The sequence below is a fragment of the Anarhichas minor genome, unplaced genomic scaffold (genome assembly GCF_050575085.1).
Source record: "Anarhichas minor isolate MPS153535 unplaced genomic scaffold, ASM5057508v1 ptg000021l, whole genome shotgun sequence".
NCBI classification, from domain to species: Eukaryota; Metazoa; Chordata; class Actinopteri; order Perciformes; family Anarhichadidae; genus Anarhichas; species Anarhichas minor.
In genome coordinates, this window is record NW_027466467.1 from 3,525,574 (window position 1) to 3,552,136 (window position 26,563).

General features: G+C 41.5%; 1 protein-coding gene across 1 annotated transcript; it reads left to right on the top strand.

Annotated features, from left to right (window-relative positions):
• Positions 1–26,530, top strand: il17rd (interleukin 17 receptor D). The gene is made up of 16 exons (XM_076095986.1): positions 1–120; positions 9,952–10,006; positions 13,701–13,823; positions 16,074–16,192; positions 16,875–16,995; positions 17,616–17,660; positions 18,214–18,365; positions 19,371–19,436; positions 19,682–19,736; positions 20,534–20,644; positions 21,339–21,523; positions 21,612–21,727; positions 22,022–22,273; positions 23,304–23,828; positions 24,246–24,535; positions 24,919–26,530. Exons 1-16 carry the CDS (start codon positions 1–3, stop codon positions 25,023–25,025), a joined length of 2,442 nt encoding a protein of 813 aa, XP_075952101.1. The 3' UTR covers positions 25,026–26,530.
• Positions 26,531–26,563: the final 33 nt, after the last annotated feature.

Genomic DNA, 26,563 nt, shown 5'->3' on the forward strand with positions numbered 1-26,563 from the left:
ATGGCGGCTCCTCGGAGTTTCTTCATCACTCTCTCCGGTTTATTCCTGGTTTTTTATTCCTCTTGTGGATCTACGACCTCCGGCATCAAGAGAGCAAACCAGGAGCGATGCGGTTACAAGGTAAACCGCAGAAGTGCACTTTTTACAGTGTTGTTTTAACGACATGTAAGCTGCTGGTGCGTCGTCTCCAATAAGTGTCCAAAGTTCAGTTTTCGGAGATGTTTCCGTCTGTTTGTGTTTTCTCTCTCTGTTGCAGTTTGTGTATCTAAACTTGTAAGTGACGTTTGAAGATATACTTTTGTTCAAACAATCTTAAATCCACAGGTTGCGTCAGTCACGCGACGTTACCTTTCTTACCTGTAGCTCCGGTTCGGCCCATTTTTTTACGCACCGTTTGTGACCAAACTCCAATTTAGAAAGTGCTGATTTAAAGATCACTCGCTCTACTGTAACTTCCCACATTCCAGAAAACGGACTTAAAGCCTTTTTCTGAATGAGTCTGGTTGTCCTGCTAAATTCGGTATACATGTAGTCCACCATAGAGGGCTTCACTCCATTAAAAATATAACATTTTATAACCTATTTGTCTCCCAAAAAGACAGCATGTGACTGATAAACTCTACAAAAATACGTTTGATATTGATATTTAGTACTGGATCTATGCTGCATTTAAAAGTGGCTCCCAAACCTCATGTTTATGTGTTTTATTGGCTTTGGAAACACTTTGAGATATCAACTCGTTTAAAGTGTAATAGGAGAAGAAGGTAAGTCAGACTAGCCTCCTACCTGTGGAGAGGTAGACCTGCTACTCTCTGCTTTACACCAAACTCCTTTAAAGAAAACGGTAATTGGACGTTTCCTACCTTTTGAAGTCTTTTTCTGTATCTGCCTGGTATGTGTTTGGTTGCATTTTGCATATAAGAGCACATACCTATGATAAAACCATGACTCTTAACAGCCAAAGTGGATAGTTATTTTTGCAAATGATAGTTTAATAACTTACTTGGTGCTGAATTACAAATATTTCAGATGGATAAAAAAACACAGAGCTTCCACTTCTTTCAATTTGAGTTGTGTGGCTTTGGGGGATTTCAGGTAGTAAAGCTGATTTCCTGCCTTTTGTGTGTTCTGTTAAAAACATTTGATGTGGAAAACAGGAATATGAGCTGATGCACCGCCTCCACACTGCTGCTCTGCTCCTGGCCATGAATGTACCACTTTCATGTGCACTTTGAAAACAAATTTAGCTTAAATGAAAAAAAAAAGTGACGTTTTAATCAGATTTTGGCAAAAGGTCTTCAGATACCTCAATATTTTAACTTGATGTCCTTTACTCTTTCACTCCCATACAAACCATCTTTTTTATTTTACATTGCAGCAGTTATCAATAACTTTTTCTTCTTGCTGCTTTGTCCTGATTGTCTCCAAAATGTCAATTTGCCCAAACTTCAGATTATCAAGATGATGATTTTGATGTTGCTGCCAGTAGATGGTTACAGATTAATTACTATCGAGTAATTCTGTAGTCACTTTAGTAACCTTTTCTTTTCTTTCTTTATTATTAGATTTTTTTTAGCTCAGGTGAGGTCACCTGTGTGTCGTTGTAAAACGTTCTTACAATCAAGTATCATTGACAATAATCGATTAATCTGCAGATTTTCTAGCTTTATTGATTATTTGATTATTTATTAATTCTTTTTTTATATACAGTTTCAGCTGCCCATTCTATCATTGATTTATGTTAATGTAAGCATATTTATTGCCCAATTTAATGAATACCTTCTATAAACTTAAATTTGACACGCACCTATTCATTTTCCTGTTAATCGATATTAATAAAGAGTCCATGATCATTCCTGTTGATCAGAATAGTTGGCGATAGTCGATCTGTTGGTTGAATCGACAAATCTTTTCAGCTCTAGAGACAGAAGCAGTTTGAAAGACAAAACTTAAAGAAAGTCACATGAAGATTTAGATTTTTGTGTTTTTGAAGGGAGTGAGGAAAGTATCTGATTGTGTGTGTGTGTGTGTGTGTGTGTGTGTGTGTGTGTGTGTGTGTGTGTGTGTGTGTGTGTGTGAGTGCTCTACAGGTTTTAATTTACCTGCGTTGATAGACGACTCCTACCTGCCTTTGATGCCGTGTGTGTGTGTGTGTGTGTGTGTGTGTGTGTGTGTGTTATCCTGGTTTCCTCTCTCTGGCTTTGAAGTGTTTTCTACAGGAAGCTTCACACTGTTTACTCTGCTGAAACATTCCTTCCTGCAACCCCCAAACACACACACACACACACACACACACACACACACACTCTGTCTCTCTCCACCACCACCTCCCCCTCCTTCCCATGCTTCCCCTCTCTTTTCAGAAACACACATCAAAGGCTGCTGGATGGGGGTGTGAGGACCTGCTATTCTACAGGTGTGAGGTTATTAGAGCTGTGTGTGTGTGTGTGTGTGTGTGTGTGTGTGTGTGTGTGTGTGTGTGTGTGTGTGTGTGTGTGTGTGTGTGTGTGTGTGTGTGTGTGTGTGTGTGTGTGTGTGTGTGTGCGTGTGAGAGACCCATAAAAGCTCTGCTAGTTTTACATGTCGCCTTCAAGTTTCAAAAAGGGCCCTGAACACCTTTCAGAGCAGATTACTTTATCTGTTATCTCTAATTGATTATCCATCTTTTTTTTTTTTTTCAAGCAAAAATGCTAAACAGTCCTTGTTTTAGTTTCTCTGTTGTGATGTTTTGCTGCTTTTCCTTCTCTTGTTTGATAGTAAAGTTTATATCTTTGAGTGACTGTTGTTTGGACAAAACAAGATGATGAATTGATTTATTTGATAATGAAAATAATCAAAAATGTAGACGTTTTTTGTCGTACTAGTGCCCATGACATCATATCTCAGTGTAAGCGTGAGTTTTTTTTAAGTTCAAGCTTTTTTAGTTCTAGGTTTTAAGAGGGACATTTTGAGGTCACTTATTTCCTTTTGCCACACACTCAAAGATGTGATTCTTCTGTTCTCTGACTCTTAGTTTAGTTGATTAGTTTTAGCACAAAGGAAGCGGTAAAAACAAATAAAAGTATCGAGTAACACAGCATAGACTGTGCAGGAGAGGTAAAAAACCTAAATACAACCTCTCTAGGTTTTACAATTCATCCTCGTACTATAGAAGTGTGTTACCTTAACATAATGAGATGTAGAAAAGCAAACGCCTTTAAACATTAGCAAGAAAATGAACAAGCAACGTTCAGTCCATGTCATTTCATAAATATGTTGGACCCTCTGGAATTAAAAAGCTGAACCAGGCTCAACTTTTGCCTCAATGCAAACAAAGTGACATCAACCGGCAACGGCCAATCAAATAATTTCAAGCACACATTTCTGGTGGGTTACTTTCCGACGTAAACACCGCTTTTCTTTTTCCTTTCTTCGTGATTGTCGCTCCAGGAGATAAAATGATCGTTTGATAACTCGACAGACTTGTAAAATCCTTCCTCATGATATTATAAATGTTGTTTTGCCGTCTGATAAACCGTTAAACTCCTGCTTCTACGACTCAAACCGTCCTGGAATGACTTTATTGTCTCACTCGTACCTGAAACAACAAGCCCACATAAGAAGTTGCCCTTTGCTGTGTTTTCGTTTTCTCCGGTCTGAACGTGGCTGTAGAGATCTCTTCTCTTCCATCTTACCACCGTCTATGCTTCCACTGTCATTGCTCTTTGTCCTGCACATGTTCATTTTTTTGGGGTGTGTTTGAAAACCAGAATTCACTTAAATCCCTGAACCTGATGAAGGAAACGTTTCAAATCAGGTTCCTGCAGAAGGCCGGAATGAGAGATGATTTATGTCCACGTAAACTCTCTGTGGTTAAACACATCTGCTGAAGACATCACATCTGTCTCAGCGGAGGAAGACGTTCCTCTCTTTCTCTGGATTCCTCATCTTCTTCTTTCTCTCTCACCCTCCCAACATTATTATTTTTTAAAAGCACGTTTCCGAGCTGTAACCATGTCACGTATCCCACCATCCTCCAGGGCTTCGGTGTGTTTTTGGCATCAGAGAGCCGTACGAAACGTCACGGCTGGGTGGGCGTCCGATATGAAACACGTGTGCTTTCACAGTTTTTCTGGCGACCGATTCTGGCAGTAAAGTGAAGGATTGATGCTGGAAGTTCACCTCTTACAAAAAAACATCTCAGGGGAAATATGTCTTCTACGTTAAAGATGGTGTGAGGCTCAAGGAAATTCTTTTACCTCTCTTTGACTTTCACCAACGATAAAAGAGGAAAAACGATTTCAGCTACCGTCTGTATGTCCGCTTAAGAGAGGACAGATGTTTTGAGTCTTTATCTCCATATTTTTGTCCACATTTGTTGCTTCATAGAATACTTGTAAAGTGAATCTCAATAGTTTGTACATTTTTTGTCATAATCCAGGCTCTCCCGTGTTGCTGACAAGCCTGGAAGTTCTGTGTTGTGTTTAGCGTCGGATTGGGCAGTTATTATCTCACATTGCACAAAACTGGTGCATGAAAAAGTAGTTTATTTGCAGGATGATGTGCCAGCAGCTTGTTAAAGTTCCTACATATTGAATCGGGAAGCTGCAGTTATCAGCTTTTCCTCTATTTCATTCGAAATTCTTGTACGTATGAGTGAAATACAAAACGTTTGTTATTTATGAGGGAATCAAAATGAGTGCAATGAGTCGTTGAACCTCAATACTTTTTTACTACGAGCTTAAAATGTATCACCGGCTATCAAAACCTGTCAAGTACTGAAAGCTCCCCTTAAACATCTGATCAAGTTCATAACAAGCTGCGTGAGTTCAGACTCACGAATTTGAGCTTCTTTTCATCATTATATTGCTGCTATATTACTAAAACTACAACAGTCATAGTAGAGACTTTATCTCGTCCACCTTTCTTCTTCTTTTCTTTTTTAAATGTATGTTTTGTAAATATTAGCAGCTGATTGCAGACGTCACTTTCGGCGTATATCTTGAGAAGAGGGTTGCATGTTTGTGGTCTGTTCGGTCGCAGTCATGTGGCTCAGCTGGTGACTGTAGGTCCTGGTCACGTGACTACATGCTCTGTTTTCTTTATTTCACATTCATGCTGCTGCTGGTGACCGATGTTGGTTTGTGCCCGTTCAAAGTAACGAGACTTTTTAAAGGACAAACTATCACAGCAGGAGAGGAGCAGCTCCTCCTGGGGGAGGAGGAGGAGGAGGAGGAGGAGGAGGAGGAGGAGGAGGAGGAGGAGTTGTGGTGATGAAGAAGAGAGGGTGGGGGGTCATTGAGGAGCAGTCATGCAGGAGGAGGAAGCTGCAGGTTTTGTTCCTGTGGTGGGAAGTCTCTGGTTGGCTGCCCCCGAGCACACACACCCACACACACACACACACACACACAGTTTGCATTGTTGCACCTCACTTTTGTTTCCAGCTTTTTCTTCCTGTGGACTTATTCCTCTGCTGGAGCTGCAGAGATCAGATGTGATTATTTAATTTCTTTTTTATTCAGCAGCAGATTAATCAACAGCAAAATATAATCAGAGAAACTAACTCTGATCTTATTTGATCTGCTGAGACACACAAACAGGGCAACATCACACATCCTCATAGCTATCAGTTTATTGATATTTATCACTGGATTATTATACTTCCACTGATCAATGATATGACCGGCAGGTCGTTATGTTTTAATAGAACATGAAGGACATTTGTATGTTATGCATTTATAACATTCTGACATGACAACAGTGATTCTAATGCAGTTGGTTGTAGTTAGTTCTAGGATTTCCTAGTTAATAATAATAATAACAATAATCGGTGTTGACACTGGAAATCTCTCAACGTCTCTTGAGTTGATGCGTTTTCAGGCTCACCGGCTGAACAGATCTTCACTTTGACTCTCTTCTTCTGTGATGATGATGATGGTGATGCATCCTGTGATCAGAGCTGTTAATCAGTTTGCATTGACACATATTGATGTATTGAGACCAGCAGCAATACAACAAGATCGTACTAGACTGAATATAACTTTGACCCGGGGTTTTGATTACGAGCCGATTGGACCCCATGGACGTGGTGTTGTACTGGCTATAGTCAACATTATCAAAATACACACACGCACGCACGCATAGATATTCCAGTGCAGCCATATGGTAGTGTTTGTAGCCGAGTGTGTGTGTGTGTGTGTGTGTGTGTGTAAGAGACAGGAAGACATTAAGAGGTCGTTTTGCCTTGAGGCCTTTGCATGAACAAGACCCTCATCAACATCACACACAGACACACACATGCACACATGCACAGTGTGAGTGTTGGCGTCTTTGTGGCAGTTGAACTCAATTCTCAAGTTTTAAAGGATGAAAACATGCTTTGTTGGACCACAAAGGTGGTCCAACATTTGAACGTCTTCATGAAATCATTTTTACTGGAAACTCTGCGACTTGTGGAGTTTGTTGGTGAATAGTGTCTGGCGAGCTAAGTGACAGGTAATGCTACAAAATGACTCGTTAACTATAATTGATTCTTTGGAAACCCGATTCGTTACTAGCTGATGTGACAAAGTCTGGCACGATACGATTCAGTGATTTAAATCAGGGGACTGAGATCAATATGAGAAGATATCATGTGTCCATTTAACACAATCGGCTATATTTACTCCAACTTTAAAAAAAATAAAAGCAACTGAAATATGATTTGAAAGCTTAATACTCAGCTCTAATCCTGGTTCGCTAAACAGAGCCGTTCTAGCTGTTTGTAGCTTGCCTCATGAGCAGTTTGTTGATTAAAGGTCAGCTTGTGTGTGTGTGTGTGTGTGTGTACCATGTCCTCTGTCCCACATCTGGAACTGGTCTGGTCGCCCCAAACAAAATGAGGGAGAGGAGAAGTCTGCTACGTGAACCTTGAATGCTGTAATTGAAGGAGTTCCTGTTTAATCAGATTCCTCCATCTCTTCTTCCTCACTTCCTTCCTCCTCTGCAGGGTTGGTGATTACTTCTCCCATCATATTTCACTTCCCCCCCTATTCTGAATCCTCCCTTTTTTCTGCATCCTCTCTTCTTTCAGGTCTCCTTTCTTTTCTCCCTTTGTGTCCTCTCCTCTCCTTCCCTCTTTCCTTGCCTCCAGCAATGTGATTAATCGCTGTTGATGTGCAGCTAGAAGAGCCTGCAATCAGCCGCCTGATTACCACAAGAACTGATTCAGTGTGTGTGTGTGTGTGTGTGTTTGGGGATTCGCGAGGGAAATTCTGCTTCCTTCAGGGTTCAGGTTTTCCTTGTGTTTTATAGATTTGTAGTACTTCGGTTCTTTGTAGTCATAAAAAGAGTGAACCATGCTCAGGAGTCGAGTCTGTGACATTCCCCAAACGTTCAGTGTGTCTTCAGAATGTGTCAGAAGTCCAACAGCTGCTTTTCAGATCTTTTTTTTTGTAATTAATTATAACAAACTGCTCTTTTCTTCTTCTTTCTTTACTTTTCTTTAACTTCTTTTCTTCAGTGGTTTTTCTGATGTGACTCAGTCTGTTCAGGCCTCAGGGTGTGTGTGTGTGTGTTAGTGTGTGTGTGTGTGTGTGTGTGTGGAGGGAGGATAATAATTAGTACTAGTCAGAAACACTTGGCGACAGGAAGGAAGAAAAGTGTCTTTCTCTGTCTGCCTGTTTGAAAAATTGTCAGTTGTAAAGAGTAAAGTTTTGGCTCGTGGCTCGTTCAGTGGTGAGGGTTAGTATCGGTACAAATGACCCAGTTAAGTACCAAGTAGTATTGAAACTTCTCCAGTCCAACGATAACTGCAATAGAGCTTTGTTGTGCCCACGATCTATAGCGTGGTGCAGGAATGAGTCCTAAAACCCAGGAATGAGTCTGCAATTTAGCACTTCCGGTTCCCTCGTCTCCCAGTCTTTTAAACCGCTATGCTGTGTTCTCGAGTCTGACCAGTCTTCAAACTCATTGATCTGTTACTCAAACTGGACTTTTATTATTTCACCAGTACTTGAAGTGAGGAGAGAGAGAAGGGAACTAACACCAGTGTACACTCGTAGCCACTATGCACAGAAAATTATTATAGAATTTACCAATTTTACTAAAGTACTGATACCCCGAAGAAGACTTTCACGTTGAAACTTTGGTAAATTATTAATTTTATTTTATTGTTATTTTATTGTTGTGTGTCACTATTTTCCTTAATATCAGTACAATATGTCAACCAATTATTTTTCTTCTTTTTTGGGTCGTCCGTCCGTATCGTTCTCGTGAATGCAATATCTCAGAGACGTATCTCTTAACATTTTGCACAGATGTCCACTTTGTCTCAAGGATGAACTGAATACAATCAGGTGGTCGTGTTTTCAACTCAAGAATTCATATGCTTATTGAGACAACTTCACACAAATGTCTAATAGGATAAAATGATGAACTGATGACATTTTGGACAGACGTGAATGTAAACTGCAACTAGACTGTTTGGCCGAGGCGTTCATACTAGTTTTTGCATTTAAATCCACGGTAGTGTCTCAGGAACCAGTCAGGAAGTGCTTTCTTTTTGTGCCGTCGGTGAAAACCTTTTCCTTGATTTTAATTAGCCTCCCATTTCATGCTGCCAGCAGGACATCTGTGCATGCAGCAGCATGCAAACCTCTAAAGGTGAAAGGTCAGCAGTGGAGGCAAACTGAAGGCAACGTATATCATGAAAAAGAATGTGATCGGATCGAACTGTGCGAGTGCATTTCTGTCCTTCTAAGGGACATTTTGAGGACATTTTTGGAAGCTGAAGACATTTTTGTCTGATTCTCACTTCTTCTAAAGGCTGTTGATTGTTAAGATCTGGATTTAGGGTTCATGTTGGTGCGTCTTTGAAGGTCGGGGGAATGCGTTCAGGCAAAGAGTCTTCACAAGTTTATAATTAAAAACGTGTGTGTGTGTGGATGGGTTGTCGGGCTACAGTGACTGCTAATAAGCACGGCACACTTTCTATAACACACACACACTCAGTGGGGAGTCTGTCTGATTGGTTTCAGGTGTGTGTGTCTGTGGTTGTTGTGTGAGACCACAGTCTGACACCTCTGTAACGTGTGTGTGTGTGTGTGTGTGTGTGTGTGTGTGTGTGTGTGTGGCAACATGAAAACAAGGTCAAAGCTGTAAAGCTGCTCTGCTGAAACACACCTCATGAGACTCCATGTCTTTGTGTCGGGACACAGTGAAAGGGATTCTGGGTAACTGTAGCTCAGAGTCGATGTTCACACCTCAGCTTTATGCCACTATACTCATCTTGTGTCTCTGTATCTGCTGTCTTTCATTTTAAATATCAAAGCTGCTGGGTGGAGCTGGGACGGATATCCGGTAGAAGCAAAGAGCTCCAGTAGCTTCTTTGTTGTTTTTTGGTGACAACTTTTACTCCAGAAATACCAAATCCAGGAGATGTTTCTGGAAGATTTCCAGTTACTTGCATTAGTAGGGACTGAAGTTACATGTTGTCGTTCCTACTCCAGTCAGTTAGAGAGGAGCACCTGTTAGCAACAAGCTAGCGGCTGTGCTTTGGTGCTTATTCTAAACGTTTATTCCAATACTAGGCTCTTAGTCCTCTGTTGTAACCAAAAATTGCCAACAATCCAAAACTTTATGTCAGATATGCCTATTACATAATGTGTATAGCATACAAACATCGAATTTAATTGAATAGATCGGCCCCATTGTCACCGATATCCAAACCAGCTATTTTAGTCAGTTTTGGCCTAGAAGCTCCTCTCATTGGTCACCATTGAAAAGGCTCCAACATTCAGTATCAATATGTAGAGAAGCTGTAATATTATTATGGAACACTATTGCCTAAATAATCGAACACACAGGAAACGTTGAGAGTTCTGTTGGAGGCTTGTTTTTGATGTTGTGGTTCTCTCTCTCTCTCTCTCTCTCTCTCTCTCTCTCTCTCTCTCTCTCTCTCTCTCTCTCTCTCTCTCTCTCTCACTCACTCAGGTTCAGTCTGGTGCAGATGGAAGTCGCAGGTTGGCCGTCACCTTCAGAGCTGACAGTGAGTTCATCTCTACTTCTGTAAATCTGGATAATGTCTTTGGTTAATTTTAAATACACAGATGTTCCCAACAACCTTTTTACTTTGGCCAACTACCCGGATGATGGCTCTATTCCCAGCAACCTAATATTTTACCATCAAACCATATCTTCACGCAGACCTTCTTCTGAGGGTAAATTGCAGCCTAAGATTATTTTTTACTTTCCATCATGTTACCAATCAGGAAGATCTGAAGCTCCCTACATCTCCAGCCTTTTCCTCATCCTCAACCATCCTCCTCCTCCTCCTCCTCCTCCTCTTCCTCTTCCTCTTCCTCTTCGTCTTTTGTTCTTTTCTCTCTAAAAGTCAAGTTCCTGAGCCGTAGCCGATCCCTGCCTCCTGCCTTTGTCCGTGACCATGAGCGAGAAGCACTTTCAGATCACTCTTTGTGTGTGGACAGAGTGTGTGTGTGTGTGTGTGTGTGGAGACAGAGTGTGTGTGTGTGTGTGTGTGTGTGTGTGTGTGTGTGTGTGCGTGTGTGTGGACAGAGTGTGTGTGTGTGTGTGTGTGTGTGTGTGTGTGTGGAGACAGAGTGTGTGTCTTTTTACTTTTTACAGAAGCAATCCCTTCATCAGACTGCAAGTTAACTATTTTAAAGAAGTTTTCTTCCTAAAAACAGAAAAATCTGAACAAAATTTAGTAAGTGTTAAAATGTAAGTGATAATAATCAATAGGTTCAATTATTTTCTTGGAATATTACATTCAGGACTTCATTTTTGATTATTTGCACATTTTATGAGCATCTAACAATGATTTTCATTATTGTTTAAATGTCAAAAATACCCATCACAACTTCCAGAAGCAGAAAGTGATGTCTTCAGGTTTCTGTTTTGTTCGAACAAAAGTCCAAAAAACAAAAAGATATTTGTCTTGACTGACTGGAATGAAATTGGAATCAAACCCAGTCGTGAAATTCCCAAAGATTCCCATCCCTTCCCTTTGGTCGGAGACAGGCTAGCGGTTTCCCTTTGTTTCCAGTGTCTATGCTAAGCTAAGCTAACCATAACCTGGCTGTAGCTTCATACGAAAGTGGAACAAAGTTTCTCATCAAACTCTTCTTCTTTTCCCACGAATGACAAACTATTCCTTTTAAATACAGCTCATCGTCATTGCTATTCAGTTATTTTCGCTGCTTCCACGAAAAATCTTAATCTTCATAGATATTAGGTAGGTCACCAATAATGTGCAGGTCAGGGGTCACGAGGTCATGTGACTTTTATAATCACAACGCATCCTGTTCTTAAGAACAGAGAAAAATGTGGAAACCCACACACTTAAAGCCAAAGTGAAGCACTGAGGTGTTTTACCATGACAATCACAACCAGCTCATTGTAAGTGTGTGTGTGTGTGTGTGTGTGTGTGTGTGTATGTTGAGGGACTGACACACCTCACTGCTTCCGTTCCTCTGAACCTCCAGCTTTTGGAGGATGTAGGAAAGTCAGAAGCTTCTTCTTCTCTCTCACTCTGTTTGCGGCGATGTCATGGAGAATATAAATCAGGGGGACCTTTGACCTGCAGGAGGCCACTAATGGAAGCTGATGAAATAAGCAAAGTAGTGGCGTTAACACCTAAGTTTGGTGATATTTTATGTTTGTCTTATTGTTAACAATTAATATAAAAGGACCAAAACCAACAACGTTGTCCAGAAACTATTAAAAACACATTAATGAGCCTCACTGTTGCACTGGGTGACATGTTTCTTCATCACCATGAACACACACACTGTTGTTTATTTTGACTCAATCACACACACACCGTCCTGCAGCCACAAATACTCACCAGAGCACCAAATGTCGATTAATCCGCCACTGAAAATAGTCCCCAACAAATACACTATTTCCTCCTTATAGAGTAACGGTTGCTAAAAACTACAGCGACCAGCTGTTTTAGTAAAAGACTGAGTCTTTTTTTACATCTTTAGTACAAACCAATAGGGTTGGAGCTGAAATTAGTGACGGATGGAATGACCTGCTGTTGGTTTTGGTCTTAAAATGAATTGACGATAAGAATAGTCCAGGAAAATGTAAAATAACATCAGGTGCCTTTTCAAAGAGAAACATCCAATCAGAGAGCTTCAAATTTTGAAGAAGAAGAAGAACTTCTCTAACATCCTCTTCCTTCTCTGATTCATCTCTTGAGAGCTCTGAGGAGGAGCAGGAGGAAGAGGAGAAAAGGACGAAGAGTGTGTTAGGTCTACCACCTCCATCTCCTCCTTTTGCTTCTTAAACTTAAAGGAGGAAGAGGAGCAGGGAGATGAAGGGTTTACTATTCCTCTTACTCCTCTCCTTTTGTCTTTTATAGACGATCTTAATACAAAAAGGAGGAAGAAAGGAGGAAGAGGAGGCACAAGCGGCAACCTTTATATCCCATAGAGAAGCTTTATGATGGAGGAGGAAGAGGAGCGACGAGCCGTGACCTTCCTCTTTAGCCCTGAACATGACCCCTCTTTGAGGAAGAGGAGCAGTGACTCGTGTCGCATCCCATGCTCTCCTAACTTCCTCCCAGTCATCTCCATCCCTTTTTAAGCTCCTTTCCTCTTCCTCCTCCTCTTCCTCACCTCAATCCTCTCGGCAAGAGGAAAGGGGAGCAGTCAGTCGTGTCTGAGCTCCCGCCCCTTTTCTTTCTACATCCTAAGTCCGGCTTTTCTCCTCCGATCCCTCTCGGTTTCATGGCTGGCTGCTCCTCCTCCTCCTCCTCTTCCTGCCTCCTCCTCTTCCTGCCCCTCCATCTTCGTCCTTCGTGAGATAAAACAAGACACATGTTGGGAACAGGAGGAGGCGTACACACGTGGTGATTGAATGAGTGAAGGGTGTGGTTTATCAAAATATGATTGACAGGTCTTTGCAGGATGCTGCTGCTAACAATATGTTTCCTATTTCCTGTCTAATTGTTGTTATTTGATAAGCATAACTTTAGCTGTCATTACATAAAAAATTGCTAAATTAAAAAAAAATACAAATTTCACCAGTCTTAACTAAGTCTTGAGTTATGTGACTCTCACTGCAACAACTTTTACCGCTCTTACTTACTGTAGGTAAGTACAATTTTGAGGTACTTTTACTTCAGTATTTACATTTTCTGCTATTTTATACTTTTACTTCAATACAATTCAGAAGAAAATATTGTACTTTTTACTCCACTACACTTATTAACTGAATGTCAATATGAAATACAAATCAAGTAATAACTTATTATGTATTATTGTAATTTAAGGTACTCAGAGTATTGAATAAGCCCCAACTTTACCAGCTGCAAAACTCAAGTAATTTACATATTAATGCATCAATAATTATAATGCAATAATCATGTATTATTTTATTTAATAAACATTATTTTTAAAATAGGCCATCCTGCATAATGAGTACTTTTACTTTCATACCATGTGTATATTTTGATGCTAATAAGTGATTTCTTTGAATGTAGGACTTTTACTTGTTACAGAGATTTCAACACAGTAGTTTTTCTACTTTTACTGAAGTAAAACTTCTTCCACCTCTGGAGAAATGAACAGGAAGACGCTGATATAGCTCATCTATAGGAGTAGGTAATGATGTCCCCATCTTCACCGTGGTGTGACTTCAATGACTGTCTTCATGTAACGCAGTAATATGTGTTAGAATATGTGGTAATGATGTGTTGTTGTTGATCTCTGCAGACTGCTCGTTGAACTACCCGTTGGGGAAACATGTGATCCATGAGGTCACCAACGTCTCCTTCAGCCACCTGGCCTGTGAGGATCAGGCCGCCGTGGTCGTCCACTGGGCCGCCAGTCCGCTAGGTACCTGTCTGTCTGTTAAACCTGTCTGTCCGTTGTCTGTTTACCTGCTTCTCCGCAACGGAAAGATTTAGAAAGAGGAGAGGAAAGTGAGGGAGCAGGAAAGTAAAAAACCTTCAAAGTGCTCAAATCCGTAAGATTACCCAACTGTGTGTGTGTGTGTGTGTGTGTGTGTGTGTGTGTGTGTGTGTGTGTGTGTGTGTGTGTGTGTGTGTGTGTGTGTGTGTGTGTGTGTGTGAGTTTGTGAGTGTGAGTGTGAGTGTGTGTGTGTGTGTGTGAGAGTGTGTGAGTGTGTGAGTGAGTGAGTGAGTGTGTGAGTGTGTGTGTGTAAGTGTGTGAGTGTGTCCCTTTGATCAGGCCCGGAGAAGAGAGAGGATCACATCTCACACTACAATACCACGATTTGACCATGAAGGAATGTGTGTGTGTGTGTGTGTGTGTGTGTGTGTGTGTGTGTGTGTGTGTGTGTGTGTGTGTGTGTGTGTGTGCTCAGTGTAAGGTGAACCTCTCTCTCTGTCTCTCTCTTTGTCTCTCTCTCTGTCTCTCTCTCTCTCTTATGTGGTGTGGAGGACCACATTTATTTGGTCATAAACCAACTTTGTTATGGAAATAAATCTGCAACTATTTTGATAATCGATCAGGAGTCGGTGTTTTCTGGACTGCTGGTCAGATCGAGGAAGACATTTGAGGCTATAACTGTGGGCTCTGGGAAACTGTGATGGTCATTTTTTGTTACTTTAAATAAAAGAAAATATGGGATCACCCAAATCAAAAGGATTCATCCTTTAGGGGACATGAGCTGTACAAAATGTGTTGATATTTCAGTCTGTGGTGAACCAACCAACCAACAAGGCTAGAATGGCTGATAACTAATGTGTTTAGTCAAGGTTGAAACATGTGAACACAACCAGAAATTATACTGAAGAAAAAGAGCACAAACCTGTCGTCACACTGCAGCTGTCGTTAATATGCAAAACATCCTCGTCTGTCTTTGACTCTGCAGGAGAGAGACGGAGAGAGAGACATGTTCAGGAATCTGCCTCAAGACAGAAAAACCTGTTCTACTGCTCTCTCTCCTTCTCTCTCTCCCTCCCTCCCTCCCTCCCTCCCTCTCCACTCCCCACAGAGCTAATAAGAAAAACATGTCCTGTGGATGTAAAGGTGTAATTACAAGACAGACGTGTTTTCAAAGGAGGGGTAAAAGGAAACAAGAAGAAGAGATGGGGGGAGTAAGAAAACAAGAAGAGGAGAGGAAACAAAGAGTGGAAGAAAGGTGGAGAAAAGAAAAGTTGTGAAAAGTTCATGTCTGGACACAATATTTAATCCACGATGTTTAATATTTCAACTCTATTCATTTACAGATCGTAAAGACCGCTGAGGCAAATTTGTGATTTGTGGTTTTAAGTTTTACAAATATATTGAATTGAATAAGAGGAAACAAGGAGGGTAGGAGATAAGGAAAAAGGGTGAAGAGGGGAGGAAACAATAGGAAAAGAAGAGGAAAGGAAACAATGAGAGGAGGAAAGGAAAGGAACCACAGAGAAGAAGAAAGCGAACAAGGAGAGGAGATGAGGACGAAGTTGAAAGCGAAGAAAGAAGGAAAGGAAACAAAAGAAGAGCGAAGGACAAGAAAGGACACAAGGCTGGGAAAGGAAACAGAGAGGAGAACAGGGGAGGAAATGGATAGGAAACAAGAAAAGGAGAGGAAACAAAGAGTGGAGGGGAGGAGAGGGAGCAAGGAGAAGAAGGTTGGACATAAGAGGAAACAATGAGGGAAGGAGAGAAGGGGTGAATAGGAGAGAAGAGAATAATAAGAGGAAGCTAGAGCAAAAGAAGGGGAGAGGAAAGAAATATATGAGAGGCATGGAGGGCGAAGAAAGTGAACAAGGAGAGGAGATGAGGAAAGGAAATTTGAGAAAGGAAAGAAATAAAAGAAGTGAAACAAGGTTCGGAAGACAAGGTAGTGAAAGGAAGCAAAGAAAGGAGAACAGGGGAGAGAAAGGAAAGAAAATTAAGAAAGGAGACGAGAGTAGTAGAGGATAGGAAACAAGGGGAGTGAAGGGGAGGAAACCATGGAGAGGAGAGGAAAGGAGAAAAGGGAACAAAGAGAAAAGGTGGCGATAAGAGGAAACAAGGAAGGGAGGGCAGAATGGGGAATAGGAGAGGAGGACATAAAAGAAGAGGAATAAAGGGAAGGAAACAAGTAGAGATGTACGGATGTGGATCGTTGAACTTGTTGCTTTGTCTCTGCAGGAATCGAACACATTAAAGGCTTCAGAGTTTATCTGGAGGACAAGAATCCAGAAGGGAAACAGTGTCAACATCTCATCCTCAAAGACCCTCGACAGCTCAACTGCTCCTACAAGAACACGGTAGGAGACCCAGACACTTCACATCTAGACTAGTTCAGAAGTCCTAATACAAAACTCACATGACAAACGTACGTTGAAAGAGTTATTGGTGGCTGAAAACAGTTCCCTCCTCTACATACCAGCGGGAAGTTCCTAACTTGAACTTAGTCAGTTTAGTATGAACTTCCCTCTTTGTGTTTCCCTGCCAGTCTGCTGAACTGTAGTTTCAACTCAGCCTGCACAGACTACATCAAACCGCAGACAAAATCCAAATCATTATGTCACAATATTGTCAATTAATGTGCAGCAAATATGTTTCCGTGCAGCACTTTTAATTATTGCTTGTTTATTCTTCTTAAGACTGTTAGTACTCGGTGTCTCCTTCATTTCCTCTGAATGGGTAACAATGTGGGTGCTTTTCATTGTGTCTCCTCACTTCCCTCATTCGCGTCTCGCCTCACATCCTCGCTGGGAGGAGCTAAGACATGAGGATGTGAGGAAGAGACGCAAGGAGGGAGGAGGCGAAGCTGCTAAAGGAAGCATAAGTTATCATAATGAAAAGCACACTGTTGCTCATTGTTTCCTTCTCTGACCTTCGATGTTCTCCACAATGAACAAAACGGCTTCATGTCTCTGTTTTACTGTTGTTTTCTGACTCTTCTCTGTTATTCATTGTTGATTTATTGTCATTGTTCTCATGCAGAAGCTGAGCAGCCAGCCGTTCAGCGGTTTGACCTTTGACACCGACTACATGGTTCGTGTCGTTCCTTTCCCGACTCTGATGAACGAGAGCTTCTTCCCTCCGTCCTTCCTCCGGACCAACTGTGAGTCCAGCGAACTCCTCGTTTATCTTACCCACAGAGTCACGTGTTTAGCTTAGCTTAGCACAAACACTGGAGGCAGGGGGAAACTGCTAGCCCACCTAAAATGATGCCTTTTAACTAATTAAAATGCTTAAACTAATAGTAGTTAACATAACTTATTAGTAGTATAATTTTATAATTATTACTTCTGCTATTATTGGTACAACTACTGATATTATTACTCTCATTATCACTTATCATCATTATCAGGCTAATTTAAGATATGTGATATTGGGCTATGCAAATAAAATGAAGTTAAATTCAATTCATGGCAGACTCAGCATTTTTGTATTTTGATGGCGGCTTTCCGGTTGCAAGTCTGCAGCTGTCCACATCTGCATCAGTACCAGAGTGTGATCAAAGCTTCAGGCTAAACACATCCTGGACCTTCGTATCTCTGCACTGGACACACAGAGATGAAACTGATATCCGTCTGGGGAAGATCAAAAAATATATAAATAAAGTGCACATGTTTTGCCCAAAATGTCAAGACTGTCCCATCAGATTCAGGGACACGCCGCCTAACATTTCTGTGTGTGTGTGTGTGTGTGTGTGTGTGTGTGTGTGTTTTCATTCTACAGCGTGTGAAGTCCTCCTGGGATCAGACAACCTGGTTTGCAAACCATGTAAGTTACTCCGTGTCGTCGTCATAACCAGAGCCACATGTTAGTCCAGGGTTTAAATGTCTTGTTTTAAGAGTAATTACATGTAAGTTAAAGCTTTCCACAAACTTATTTTAATTCTAAATTTACAAAAAGAATTGAATCCAATCAGCACCATGAAGAAGCTTGTTGTCATTTGATATATTAATTTGTATATTATGTTTCTGGTGCACATGTTTCACATTAAAACCCATCTTTGAAGGAAGTGTTGAGTTTGATAGTCGCTTAACACATAATTAGTTGCTGAAAACAGTATTATTGTTAAAAAGAGAAGCTGAATTATACTGAATTCATCAAGACAACAAGTAAACATGGAGAAAGATGGATTATAAGCAAATTAAAAACAGGAAGACATCAGAAACCAGGGAGGCTTCTTATTAATTATATGATCAAATGTACTTTTTATGGTAATAAAAACATTTCATTTATACTTTTGTGCTGCCAATTCCATTATGAACGTGTAAACCGCACATGTCCAAGAGAGTGGAGGTTGATTTATTTGTTTCTGTCTGTGCAGTCTGGAAGCCAAAGACCCTGAGCGTGTCCCAGCTGGGATCGAACCTCCACGTGGCGTTCGACCAGGCGCCGGCCTCCTTCGGCTTCCACTTCTACTTCCTGTACTACAAGCTGAGGCAGGTCGGACCCTTCAGACAGCAGCGCTGCAAACCAGTGAGTACCGTCAGGTTTGGAAAGTCTTTCTGACTTCTACCGTCAGAAACGAGAGTTTCAGACGCTGTTACAGATTATTTTAGAAGCAGATGGAAAAATATGAAATATCCTGGAAAATCTTGTGTTGTCCTGGAAAATGATTTCAACATTCTCCTATTTAGCTTTAGCTCAGAATGAACTCTTGGCTTTCTATCGGAGCAGATAACACTGAAAGTTAAGTTCAGGATCATATTAATGTCAAATGGTAGTTTATGGACAAGATTATTTCTGTGATCTTGTAACGCTGTGAACACCCCCCCCCCCCCCCCCATGTCACATGGTAGCACATGCAGGTTGGAGGACTTGACAAAACGTTGCTTTCTTCCCAACTTCTTTCAAACGGTTGAATAATGTTGAATTGGTTAGCGTGTTTTTATTAGATGCTAAATCTAACATACTTGCTAGCTTGTTAAGATTTGCGATTCAACTCTGGCTCGGAGCAATGGCTTCAAATGTCTGAGTTGAATGAATGGGAAGACGGGGTCAAAACAATGAATGGGAGCCCAAAAACACCGGCTAAATACTGGCTAACTGTACTTTTTTACTTTGCTAGCATTGTCTCTTCTAACACAATGCTGCATTGTTAAACATATCACGTCATGTTATGATCCATTTAACTTCTGTAGCGGTAGCTCACAGTGGATGTTATCAGCCTTGTTAAAGACTCCACTTAATATTACTAGTAAAGGGGCAGCGAGTAATCGACTTTAGCCTTTAAATCGTACATTTAGGTATGTAAATCAGACTTCCACAGAGAGGAACATGTCCTGGAAAATCAGGGAGGATCTGAGGATTGACCACCATCCCTCGACCCCTGTGATTAGCGGAGGAGAGTGGAGATTTAGGTTTTATGTGTTTGCTCATTGAAAGGAAGATGGACGTCATTCAAACAATATTATACCTGTTGGTCGCCCACTGCGGGCGTAGCTGAGTTTTAAATAGTTTTTTTGTTTGTCCATTTTTTAGGATGTGAACCAGCACAGAACTACATGCATCCTCCAGGACGTCACTCCAGGGACCTACACTATCGAGGTACATGAACGCAGTGCAGGGCCGAGCTTCATTTACACATCACACCAGTTCTGAACTGGTTAAACTGGGTTCTACTGGATTCTACCTCTTCACCTTTATACATGGATTTAAATGCAAAACACTCAAATTGTTTAAAACCCCCAAAATCTCAAATTCATATCTAAGTGGTTGTACAATCAATTTATAATATTTCTCTCTTTTGTTTCCTTCCCTTCTTTCACAACTTTTCCTCTTTCCACTGTCAGCTGAGAGACGACGGTAACACAACCAGGAGGCAAAGTCAGTACCACGTCAGCCAGGGTGAGAGACACACACACACACACACACACACACACACACACACACACACACACACACACACACACACAGAGCTGCAGAGTTTGCATCAGGAGAAGCTGTACTGACTGCTGCATTCTCTACAGGGCGACAGGAAGTTCTTTGATTACAAATTACAGTCAGTAATTACAGTCAGTGGTTTTACAGCGACAGCTTTAACTGGTCTGTTTATAAGTATAATAGACATTACTTATCCATTTCAATGACTTTATGATCCTCCTAAACTTTTTGTTTATCCTTTAATTGTTACATAGTTGTCATATAGTTACATAGTGTTGCTTTAAAATTGAAATGTAATCAAGAAAATTCCTTTATAACCCTTTTAGATCAAACCCCTGGTCCTATTGGGCACCTATTTAACAATATATGCAAAAGAAATCTTTCTTTGTATTTTTACATCAAAATCTTTACATCATCGTTTCCTGCTGGAGAATTAAATATGACGTGTGCTTACGTAAGCTAGGACCGACCAAATTCGACCAATAATATCATGACATCCATCCATCATTCAATCTGTCACTTTTAGTGATAAGGGAGGAGTGTGTGTGGAGCCACAGACCTCTGTAGCTACACTTTAAGCCCGCCTACTTTACCAATCAAATGAGAAGGATTTGATTTAAATCCCTCTTTTAACTTCACACGGCTCAAATATTCAGTGTGTCACAGTACAGAACCTAAAGACGCTCTAACTTCCATTTCACTGGGACTTAGTTACCTGACTCTTTTTGTCTCATGACGGGTGCGTTTGTTTTCATCTCCAGTCCTCTCCACCTGGGCGGGGCCTATCCGGGCCATGGCCATCACGGTGCCTCTGGTCATCATGTCTGCCTTCGCCACTCTCTTCACTGTCATGTGTCGCAAGAAACAGCAAGGTGAGAGCGCTAGTTGTTGGTGATATTGCTCGTTTTTAAGTCACTTCCTATAAATCACACGTCATGGTGGAACGTGACAAAGTACTTTTACTCAAGTACTGTACTTAAGTACCACTCCGTTGTTCTGTACTTGAGTATTTCCATTTCATGCTACTTCTTTTACATCAAATATTTTTTATCGAGCTATAACTTTTAATACAATACAGTACAATAGACTTGTGTATTCAAGATTATTTTCATGTTTTTTACACTTTTGCATGTAGAATTAGTAATAAGAAAATAATAGTAATAGGCACTGATGTGATATTTAAATAAAATGATAGAGTGGCAGGATAAGAACCATCTACATACAGAAAAGAGAAAATAAATACAGTATATATATATTAGTAATAATAAGAAAATATACTGTACATTTTTTAAATAAGTACTGAGTTGACGTCAAAACCAGAAACATCATATATGATAGTAAAACTTTTACTTTTCATAGTTATTTGCATACTTTTACTTGAGGGAAGTTTTGATGCAGGACTTTTATGTGTAATGGAGTATTTTCCCAGTGTGGTATTAGTACTTCTACTTCAGTGAAGGATCTGAATACTTCCTTCACTGCTGGTTGTTGAGTTGGGACTGTTGGTGCATTCAGAGAGGAAAGATGTAACGTTATTCTCATACATTTTGTCTCCCCTCCTCTCAGAAAACATCTACAGCCAGCTGGACGAGGAGAGCAGCGAGTCGTCCAATCACAGCGCGGCGTTGAACGCGGAGCGGCCGTGGCCCCGCCCCAAAGTCTTCATCTGTTACTCCAACCGAGACTGTGCCAAACACATCGCCGTCATCCAGAGCTTCGCCTACTTCCTGCAGGACTTCTGCAGCTGTGAGGTGAGACAGAAACCACGTGATGTCTGGATGAAGGTGGTAAAATGTTAAAGTGGGTTTGGTCGTTGAGTCGTTGTTCACTGGTGCTCAGGTGGTGTTGGACCTGTGGGAACATCTGGAGATGTGCAGAGAGGGTCAGATGTCGTGGCTCAGCAGACAGCTGGACGAAGCCAACTTCATCATCACCGTCTGTTCCAGAGGACTACGGTACTCTCTCTCTCTCTGTCTCTCTCTCTCTCTCTCTCTCTCTCTCTCTCTCTCTTTCTCTGTCAAAGCTGCAGTTCCTTTGACCACTAGGTGGTACTACAACACTTGTAGTAAATAGCCCCCAAATAAACATTAATATTTACCATAAGAAGTCAAAAGTGATTGTGTGTTTTGATAGATCTGACCCAGTATTGAATCTAAACTAAGACATAAAGTAGTTGAATCAACGTCTCATCTTACCTCTTTTACTTTGTATTGTTTTCTCTTCTAACCGGCTCGTTTCTCTTCCTGCAGCTACTACATAGAGAAGAAGAGTCGCAGAGGGAAGACGCCAGTCAGTCGCCGTAGTGGCAGCAGCAGCAGCTCTCCGATTGGTGGATCAGGCGGTGACCTGTTCATTGTGGGCGTGGCCATGATCGCCGAGAAGCTTCGGCTGGCGAAGCAGAGCGAGGGGGGCGGAGCTCAGGAGCTGAACCGCTACATGACGGTTTATTTTGACTATTCCACAGAAAATGACATCCCCACCATGTTGAGTCTGGCTCCCAGGTAAACAACAACAACAACACGCTGGACAAAATAACAGAAACACCTTCAGAAACAACAACAGCCCGACACTGTTTGTGACAACGTTATTAAGAATATTACAGCAAAAATATGAGATATTTAGATATTCAAGTGTTTGAGAAGCGTGAATTCTGAGTTATGGAATTTTAGACAAGACACACAATACCTAGATGTTGCGTTTTTTACTGGGAATTAAATAGGATTGTGTTTTCGATGCTGCTTACATTTAGGAGCTTGAGGACTCTTTGAGATCTTTTAGCTCCACATTTTAGATTATATCAGATGTAGCAAGTTAATGTTAATTCCTTATATAACTTACCAAATTCCTAAAAAGGCTAAAATGAAACTTGGCTGTTTTCTGGTTGAGGGCCGGATAGAGGATTGGCACATGGTTGTGTTTACACAACAAAAGGTACAGCTGTTTTTAAAGTGTCAGACATATGTCACATGTTAATATGCAAAACTGTTTCTGACTTCTCAGACAATCTTTAGAGTCACTTACAAATATTAAAAAGCTAAATGTTATTTGAAAGGACTCAGATTCAATAACTGGATTCACGCTGCGCTGTGTGTGTGTTTGACCAATCAGCAGCAGTGATCCCTGCAAACCTCACCCTGAAAGTTCCTTTATTTGGGTCTTTTTTGGGGGATAAAATGCTCCAGAACTTAATTTAGACCCTGGTTCCTGCAGTCGAAAAAGCATACGAGTTCTTCAAAAGGTTCCTAGTTCCTGCAGAAAGTTCCTGCGGTCAAAAAGTGACTACTGTCTCCAACATTTGGCAACCCTTCCAGCAAATGTGCTCTCTGCTTCGGTGTAATAAAGAAACAAATCAAACCTTTACATTTACATTTGCATCTTAAATCAGCATCACATCGTTTAACAAGTGTATTACATCTCACATATTTTCTCTACATCGTACTGAAGCAGAAAAACTGTTTAATTTTGACATTAGTCGAGTCCTTCGTGTGTGTCTGTAAACCCTGCATCACACATGTTATCTCCTGTGTGCAGGTTTAAGTTGATGGACCAGCTGCCTCAGCTCTTCAGTCGGCTCCACTCCAGTCAGTCCAGTTTGGCTGATCGCGAGTCGCAGCCTCTCAACGTCTCCAGGAGGAACTACTTCAGGAGCCGATCCGGACGCTCGCTCTACGTCTCCATCTGCAACATGCACCAGCACATCAGCCAGAACCCCGACTGGTTTGAGAAGCAGCTTTCTCCTCCTTCAGAAGGTTCCTCAGCCTCCTCCTCCTCCAAGCATCCTCCGGTCCCTGCTGTCCGGGTTCCAAGCCCTCCTCCAAAGACTCCCTGCCCCTCCTCCTCGTCTCAGCCTGTGCAGAGGTTCGACTCCGGCTTGGTGCTGAATGAGGTGGTGGTGAACACGCCGCCCCTGGAGGGGCCGAGGAGGAACATGCTCATGCTTGCCCCCGGATCCAGTCCCAGTCTGAACCTAGGCCACAGTCCTAGTCCCAGTCCGGATCCCTGTCCCAGTCCAGGTCTGCCACACTGCTCTCTGTCCATGCTGGGAGCCACTTCAAGGTAAAGAAAGATGTAACATGGCTGTGGTTTTATCATTGTTTTCCTAAAGCTACAATTATATTTTGGTCTTTAAAGGATATTATTTACAGGTGTATCTTGATGCAATACTCGCATACCTGTTGGTACATTAATCATTCCACTTCCTATGCTACTCTTACAACTACTTGCTCTGGATAACCTTTTGCATTTTAACGTTTTTGCGTCAGCGTGTGCCAAGCGTATCCCGGTTGGTTTCAGTTGGTTGCAATTTGCAACCTTGCTGCTAGATGTCGCCAAATCCCACACACTAGACCTTTAAGTGTTAGTTGAGCTAACATTAGCACTCACACACTAGCATCATCACATGCTGGTAGAATGAAAATAGTTTGGACTCCACAGCAGATAACATGAGAGCACTCTGCTTTTCTGCTCCTTCAGGTCCACTTCTGGATTATCTGGACTGTCACCTGAAGAATCCTCCTCCTCCTCCTCCTCTTCCTCCTCCTCCTCTGCTCCCTCCATCCTCCAGGATGTTGTGTGTCCTCTCCTCACTCAGGCCGAAGAAGGCCATCGTTCCCCTCCGGAGGCCCCGCCCCCTCGCGATTCGGGCATCTATGATTCGTCTGTCCCTTCCTCGGAGCTCTCCATTCCCCTGATGGATGGACTGTCACATGACCAGGCTGACTCCTCATCCCTGGCAGACAGCGAGTCATCTTCTTCTGGGCTGGGTAAGGCTGGCTGTGTTTTTTACCCCTTTTATACTCACCAAAATGTGTGTGCACATTGGACATACGAATATTAATATTAAATATAAAAATGCACAATATATACAATAAATATATATACTTATATAAATATATAAGTGGCGATAATAAGTGAAGTCGCTCACACCTGTCCACCGTGTCTCACACCTGTCCGCCGTGTCTCACACCTGTCCACCCTGTCTCACACCTGTCCGCCGTGTCTCACACCTGTCCACCCTGTCTCACACCTGTCCGCCGTGTCTCACACCTGTCCGCCGTGTCTCACACCTGTCCGCCCTGTCTCACACCTGTCCGCCCTGTCTCACACCTGTCCGCCCTGTCTCACACCTGTCCACCGTGTCTCTCAGGTGACGAGGAGCCGCCTGCCGTCACGTCGCTCCGCTGCAAAGCAGAGCTGCACCACCATCACCACCTGGAGCACAGCGACGGACCCGCACCTGTGGCGTCGTCATAGGACACACCTCCGGCCAATCAGAAGAGGAGCAGCACCGGTGATGTCATCACAGGACCCCAAAAAATATGTCTAGGACCTGAATCCTCTCTTAAACTATCTAAAGGTACTTTGTTCGCTCTGCCTGGAGGATTTCTTATTTTGAAGGACTGGATCTCCAGACGCTGGCAGAGCGGACCAGTTCAAACCAAAGACTCAGCACTGTGGATTGATTGATTGATTGATTGACAGCTGACTCATGTATGAGTGGACGTTCAGGCACTTTTTGATGCAGGAAGACACAACATGTCCAGATGCTCCCGACAACAACAACAACAACAACGGGACGAACGCGACTTCTGAAGGTTTTTGTTTTAAACCAAAAGCTGCTGAATGTACAATGTGGCGACATCAGAATATATCTTTTGTATTATTCTCAACATTTAGGATCAACACCAAGTACGCACTAAATACTTTTGGGGGGAAAACCACATATTCATCAATGACTGTTGTCCTTTAAAAAGAGTTTGTTTGATGTGCCTTTTTGAGCATTTTTCTCATTATAAAGAGGAATTCTCTCAAAACATTTTTATTAATATTCATTGGATTTAAAGTTTTTCCTCTCATATGTTTCAACAGCATACCTTATTTAAAATGTCTTCATGGCCAGTGGCTAATAAAAAACTGTAATATTATTTTTGACAAACTGTTAACTGAACAGAGCTGTCGGAAACCTACTAAAACCTGCTAATGTGACGTAATATAGTGGAAGAATTGTGTGAAATATGTGTTAAATTGAAATTCTGTGATTTTCTCTGCAAAGTTCAGAACACACAATTAAAATTCATTAATCTGTTGGCTCCACACGGACGCCATAACATATTGAATACTGTGGTTACATATTTAAAAGTATTGAATATTAATGTTACATTCATAGTCATGTATTTCTTATTAATCCTTTTCTAACATTGTTGCAGGAAGCAGCGATGATGAGGGCATTACTTTTGTTGTAAAATGACTGAAAACCACTTTAAAGATGCAGCTACGGAGGCTCGTTACGGCCAGAGCAAGAAATACACACAGGAAATTATGATGTCACATTTTTTATTTACTTAAATAAAACTTATGAGATACAAAAGTAGATTGTATAAAAGTAAATCAACATTCTGAACTATGATCCAAACACTCAACTCAATTATTGATCCCATGAACATGCTTCATATCTGACGCAAGTATCAGAACGCTACGACTTTGTTATTGATCGTTTAAAGTTGTATTTCCTCAAATTGACTCAAATGTGTTGAGTTGCTGCTGAAGGCAGAGTGACGTCTTCTGGTTCATCTTCGGGTTTGACCTCTTTGGAAGGGAAGAGTCAGCGTTTCCTACTTGTAAATAATATTCTTATTCTTATTTTTCCCTGGAAATGTCTGTTCTGCTTCAACTTTGTACATTTAGACTGTTGTATCACTATTCTTTCTACAATATTCTAGAGATGTACTGTTTTATAGTACCTTAATGTAGGAAATAGATAAATCCATCCAATAAAATGTTTGTCTTTTCAT

Coding starts and splice junctions, on each gene's coding strand:
- il17rd (XM_076095986.1), top strand. CDS start 1: ATGGCGGCTCCTCGGAGTTTCTTCATCACTCTCTCCGGTTTATTCCTG. Junction 19,737..20,533: donor TCAGTACCACGTCAGCCAGG/GTGAGAGACACA, acceptor TTTCATCTCCAG/TCCTCTCCACCTGGGCGGGG. Junction 22,274..23,303: donor ATGTTGAGTCTGGCTCCCAG/GTAAACAACAAC, acceptor TCCTGTGTGCAG/GTTTAAGTTGATGGACCAGC.